The sequence below is a fragment of the Chrysochloris asiatica genome, unplaced genomic scaffold (genome assembly GCF_000296735.1).
Source record: "Chrysochloris asiatica unplaced genomic scaffold, ChrAsi1.0 scaffold00050, whole genome shotgun sequence".
In the NCBI taxonomy this organism is placed as follows: Eukaryota; Metazoa; Chordata; class Mammalia; order Afrosoricida; family Chrysochloridae; genus Chrysochloris; species Chrysochloris asiatica.
In genome coordinates, this window is record NW_006408568.1 from 6773946 (window position 1) to 6780037 (window position 6092).

Here is a 6092-nt window from a genome sequence, read left to right on the forward strand (position 1 = left end):
GTTTTGGAAGAAGTGCAACCAGAGTGCTCCTTGGAGGCCAAGATGGCTAGGCTTCGCCTCTCATACTTTGGACACATTGTCCGGAGAGAACAGTCGCTGGAGAAGGATGTCATGTTGGGTAAGGTGGAGGGTCAGAGAAAAAGAGGAAGACCCCAAACGAGATGGATCAGCCAGGTGACATCATAGATGGCGTCAAGTGTGGCAGTGGTAGTGAGGTTGGCCCAGGATCAGACATTGTTTCGTTCTGCTGTGCATGGGGTCACTATGAGTCAGTTCCTACTTGATGGCACCTGACAACAACAACAAATTCTTAATCTCTTTTAGTAGATCCTCTTTTACTCTGGTAGCGTAGTGGTTACGAATCGGGCTGCAAACCTTAAGGCCAGCAGTTCGAAACTACCAGCCGTTCCGCGGGAGAAAGATGAGGCTTTCTGCTCCCATAAAGATTTACTGCCTCGGAAACCCTGTACAGGGTCGCTATGGGTCGGAACCGACTCGAAGGCACTTAACAACAACAACTGTCTCTTGGAAAGATATATTTGAATAAAACAGCCAAATGGTGGTGGTTATATGCCATCAAGTTGCTTTTGACTTATAGCAACTCTATATAGGGTTTTCAAGGGTATAAAAATCTTAATCTTTTTAAGCAGAAAATCTTATCTTTTATCTGCAGAGTGGCTGCTAGATTCAAACTGCTGACCTTGTGGTTAGCAGCCCAATATGTAACCCAGTGTGCTACCAAGAAAACAGCCTTGTAGACCTGGGTTTAGTAGCTGTGACCTTGAGAAATCGTTTTAATTTTTTTGTAAGCATTCACACCCAACAGCTGTATCCTTATAGTGTTGTTTGGATTAAATGAAATAAAAAAGTAAACTCTGTAGCATGCCCTACACTTAATTGTTGTTCAGTGCCATCGAGTTGGTTCCAACCCATTGTGACCCTGCATAGGGTTTCCAAGGAGTGACTGGTGAGCTTGAACTGCTGACCTTCTGATTCAAACGACTTTACAGTCCAGTGCATTAACACATACCGCCACACCAAGAGTCCCCTACACTTGTTGTTAAGTGCTGTTGAGTCAATTCTGACCCATAGCGGCTCTGTATAGGGTTTCCAAGAAGCAGCTGGTGAGCTTGAACCACTGACCTTGCAGTTCAAACGACTTTGCAGTCTGACCCAGTAGCCCATAGTGCCACACTAGGACTCCCTTACACTTAAGAAGTGCTCAAAATTTGTTAGGTACCTTTCTTCTTTCCATCCCCTTTATATTTTAAGGGGTTTCCCTAATATACCTCTCAGTACTGACTTGCCGTAGCTTTTGCAGCCACCCTTCTTTTATTAATTCCTCATTATTTTCATTACCTACAACTCTAACTGGAAGAACACCATGGCAACTGCATTTTCTCTCATAAATGAATTGACAGTGTAGTGTCTTATTGGGACTGGTACAGTAAATATGTTAATGAGTTTTAGGTTATCAGTATTTGTACTTAGTTTTGTTTCTTCTAAGTTCTATCAAATAGCTTGGGGAAGTGACTTCCAAGAAGGGAGAGGTGTGGGAACTAGAATGGAAGACTCAATCCTTCAAATGGAGATTAAAGATAGAAAGGGTGTATAAAAGTTATATGAGAGAAATTCAATTCTGAAAAGGAGAAAATGGTTAAAGATGCAACAAAGATGTTTTTGCAGCATTGGCCTTGCAAAATAAGAGAAGTGCTGTGGCCTCAGTATTAGGAAGGAGAGCTGCCAACTAAAGTCTGTGGTTTGAGCCCACCAGCTGCCCCTCCAGAGAAAGATGTGGCAGTGTGCTTCAGTGAAGATGACACACAACCTCAGGAGAAACCCTACAGGGCAGTTCTACTCTGTTCAATGGTGTGACTGTGAGTTCAAGGGCACTGGGCTTGCTTTTTTTGGTTTTCAGTATTAGGAAGGTCTTCCATTCTGTGTTTAGTCACTTCAGAGAGCTCTTCCAGTCTCTAATCAGATGGAAGAGCTTTTATTTCTTGAGGAGAAAATGATTAGGAGGAGACTTTGCTTTATATAGAAGATAGAGGCTAGGATGCGCTGAGAAGGAGAACAAAAGCTAAACTCAGGAGCTCAGTGGGAATTTTGGATGCACAAATTAACCCTTGCCCTCTGCAAAAGCTCCTTTTGTCATTCTCTGATTGTGTGTCTTCACAGAATGAGCAGAAGCTGCTTTAGCATGTAAATGCAGCAGGGCAGAGACACTCTGGGAGAAGAATGTTGTTAAGTGCCATCGAGTCGGTTCCGACCCATAGTGACCCTGTACAGGGTTTCCAAGGGTGTAAATCTTTACGGGAGTAGAAAGCCTCATCTTTCTCCCGCGGAGCGGCTGGTAGTTTCGAACACACAGCCCGATTCGTAACCACTACGCTACCAGAGCTCCTTCTGGGAGAAGAATGCTGAGGAAGTAATGGCTGGGAACGTCCTGGATTTCCCAGCACTCAGTGTGCAGAGGAAATCTGAAGTCTTCTGTAGTGGCATTAGGAAGGTATCCAAGCTGTGGTGAAGTGGCAGGGGAGTTTCTGTAGGGCCTTTCCTAGGCTGCAGTTTTCTCTTTTTTTTTTTTTTTTTAAAGTTTTGATTGTGAACTGAGTGATATTTGCTTTCATTCCCTCAGGTGTTTTTTGTTTTGTTTGGGTGTGAGGGGGCTTGATGTACACAAAAACACTCAGGAATATATAATAATTTAAACAACCGAAGGGCACATTCTGCAAGCCTTTCCAGGCTGCTTTTTGATAGAGACATTTCTGATACAGGTCCCTCGATAGGCTGCAGGGTTTGGGCACAGTCTTGTGAGTGTACTGTGAGAGAGATCTTGGTCTCTGCCTGCAGACGACTGGACAACCTCAGGAGAAATTCCAATGTGTAGAGACTGCTCCTGGGGACTGCTGCGGTAGATTCTCAGTCCATTCCTCCTGGCTTATTGGAAAGCTGCTTTTTGTCTTCGTTTAGGTCCATGGCTAATGAAACCCAAGAGGTTGGTGGCATCCATTTCCCTTTTCCCTTCACACCGTATCCCATCCAGAAAGAGTTCATGGCAGAGCTGTACCAACTGTTAGAAGCTGGCAAGATTGGGATATTTGAGAGTCCAACTGGCACTGTAAGTATGAACCATCAGGATTAAGAAGGGCTCTGGGGGAGATTGGGAAAGATAGCTTTGCTTGCTATTTACTCTTGGCATATGCAGAAGTTTTTATGACTTGAATTTGGACAGACTCTCAGTTTATCTTTCTGAATAGTATGATTAAATAGTTAAAACTCTGAGAAGATCTGAGAAGAATTAGACTAAATGCGCACAGTAATTTGAATAGCATTGGGAATCTTGACCCATAGCACAGAAACGTCCCATATTTCTCAAGCATCTGGAAACACAACTGTTTATGTTGAGAAACATAGAAATTACTTTGGCTTATTCACAGATTAAACATTAAGATTACTGAGTGCTGGAAGGAGCCGCTGTTTTCCTAAGATCTTCCTTCCTGACATGAGAGGAGGGGGAGGGATTTATTAGAGGTTGTCTGTTGAAGATAAGTAGGGCAGCAATGGATAGTCCCTGACTTCTCTACTGTACTTTGTTACCTTTTGTAGCAAATACTATGTGATAATGATAAATCTGTGGGTGTGAAGGACCCCAGTTGGACTGTGCCATTGTTAGAAATGAATTCCGATGTTGCATAAAAGACACTTGGTGAGACTAAATTATCCTGGCAAAGTAAAATTTACTCCTGCAAGAGGGTGCGTGTGCATAGCTGTACATACACGAACAGGCTAGCGAGCACACAGAGTGGACAGTCTACTCGGGTTTTTAATCCCTGACACGAGTCTCAAGGCTGTGTCTCACCCCATTGGCTAGGGTTTTGACCGCACAGTCTTTTCCCTTACCCAGTTGGCTAGTTCAGATTTTTAAGGCTCACATTCCTACTTTAGGAAAAGAAAAAGAGAGCAATCATAAATCCTTTAATCCAGGAAGTAGTTAAAAGAAAAAGAGAGCAATCATAAATCCTTTAATCCAGGAAGTAGTTAAAAGAAAAAGAGAGCGATCATAAATTCTTTACTCACTTCAGGAAGTAACCAAAGAAAAAGAGATCATAAAGTCTTTATTTCAGAAAATAAAAAAAAGTTTACCCGATACAATAAACAGGATTATAATATATATATATATATATATATTCCCCTCCCCCCATGCCATGAAGGATAATGATAAAATAAATCTGTGGGTGAAGAACCCCAATTGTCTCTGTGCCCCTGTCATCTATCTGGGCTTGGCAAGTTTGACCCACAGTGAGGCCCTTACTTTTGTGTTTGTTGAAAGATTGAATGAATGAGTAAATGAAAGTGACTCATTTCCTTCTCTCGTTGACAGAAGAGTGTCACTCTTTCTTGAAATAACACACAAGTAAGTCTCCTGGGACAGGAAGAGTATAGATTGGGATACTCCATTGCTCCATTTTGTTCTTTAATTTATTGTAAGGTAGGAGAGAACAGTCCTGACATTTAACCTCAGATACTCAAAAGAATGGGTTGTGGGTATATTGTATTCTACGAAGTTGTTTGTTATTTCCTTTACCTTCCTTTTAAATCCAATGCATAGGACTTCTGCGCTTACCACTAGCGGCTTCCTGGTTAAAAGGTTTGTATATTTTGGGATCCGTTCTTGACCAGTCTTTAATATTTGTTATTATTTAACATAGCCTCCTCTTTTGTTTAAAAAAATTAAAAAATTCTAATCAAGGAATAATATATGTCACACTTATCAAACATAGTGCATTATGGCAGGCAATTTTGATTCTTTCAACTGTTGCTTAAAAAGTGTATGAGGGGCTTCAAACAATTTGTGGAAAATTTCCATGATCTTTTCATTAAATTTTTCCATGAACTTTGTGACGCTCCTTTGTACTTGTATATTTCTTTATTGATTTTAGACTTGGTGCCTTTCTGTTGTGATAGAAGATTTCACTTTCTTTCCATTTCTTCTTCCCTCTCCTTCTCCTCCTAATATATTTTTGTCACTATCACAAATTTTCAGAAGAAAGATGAATCTGTCTGCTCCTGCAAAGATTTAAAGCCTCTCAAACCTTAAACAGGATCACTGTGAGTCAAAGCTAACTCCATGGCACTTAACAACATCATCACATGTTTTAGTCTCTGTTAAATCAGTAGTATTATGTGATTATGTTTCCCTTCTTGAACAATTGTTTGTTTTTTCTTAAATATATCTACGGCATAATTTTTCCCACACCATTTAATGGCTTCTTATTGTAATTTTCCATACAGATAATTGCCGATTTTATTTTTACCCTAGAAACTTCCTTTTTGAAGCCTTCCATCTTGGTGTGGTGCTGCAGGATAATGCACTGGACTGCAAGGTTTAAACCACAGGTTGATGGTTCAAACCCACCAGTCACTCCTCAGAAACCCTATACAGGTTCACTATGAATTGGAACCAACTTGACAGCACTTAACAACAACAAATCCTTTTGCTGTAATTTGGAATGGTTCCTTAGATTTACTTCAGAGCTATTGTCCTAAGAATTTTCTTCTATTTTATTTAAAAAAAAAAAAAAAAAAATCTACTTTACTGAGTATAATTGACATACAATAAAATGTACCAATTTTAAGTGTACCATTTCAATGTCTTTTGGCAGATGTAAACACCCATATGCATAACTACCACTACAACCAGGAAGTAAAACATTTCCATTCCTCCAAAAAGGTTGCTCCCTTCCCTGGGCAGTCATTGGTCATCATACTCTATGTAACCAAGTTCTCAACAGAACATTGGTCTGTTCTCTGTGTCTGTTTGGTTTTTATTTTTCTAGAAGTCCAGAAACAGAATCATAGTATGTACTCTTTTGCATGAGGCTTCTTTTGCTCTTTTGCATATTTTTGTGATTCATCCATGCTGTTAAGAGTATTTTTTCTTATTTTTCCTGTGTTGGATTTTCAATTTCCTGTATCTTCCTCCTTTTTAGTTTACACCCTGATTTTGTTAACAAGGAGCTCTGGTAGCGTAGTGGTTACGAATCGGGCTGCGAACCTTAAGGTCAGCAGTTCGAAACTACCAGCCGCTC

The 6092-nt window shown here is 40.5% G+C and overlaps 1 protein-coding gene across 1 annotated transcript in view; it reads left to right on the forward strand.

The window, feature by feature from the left end:
• Nucleotides 1-2977: 2977 nt before the first annotated feature.
• LOC102821797 (putative ATP-dependent RNA helicase DDX11-like protein 8-like) overlaps nucleotides 2978-6092 on the forward strand; it is a 33006-nt gene continuing 29891 nt past the window's right edge. Inside the window, exon 1 of the mRNA XM_006862773.1 lies at nucleotides 2978-3121. Within this exon, the coding sequence (XP_006862835.1) occupies nucleotides 2978-3121 (144 nt within the window). The remainder of the gene's footprint in view (nucleotides 3122-6092) is intronic.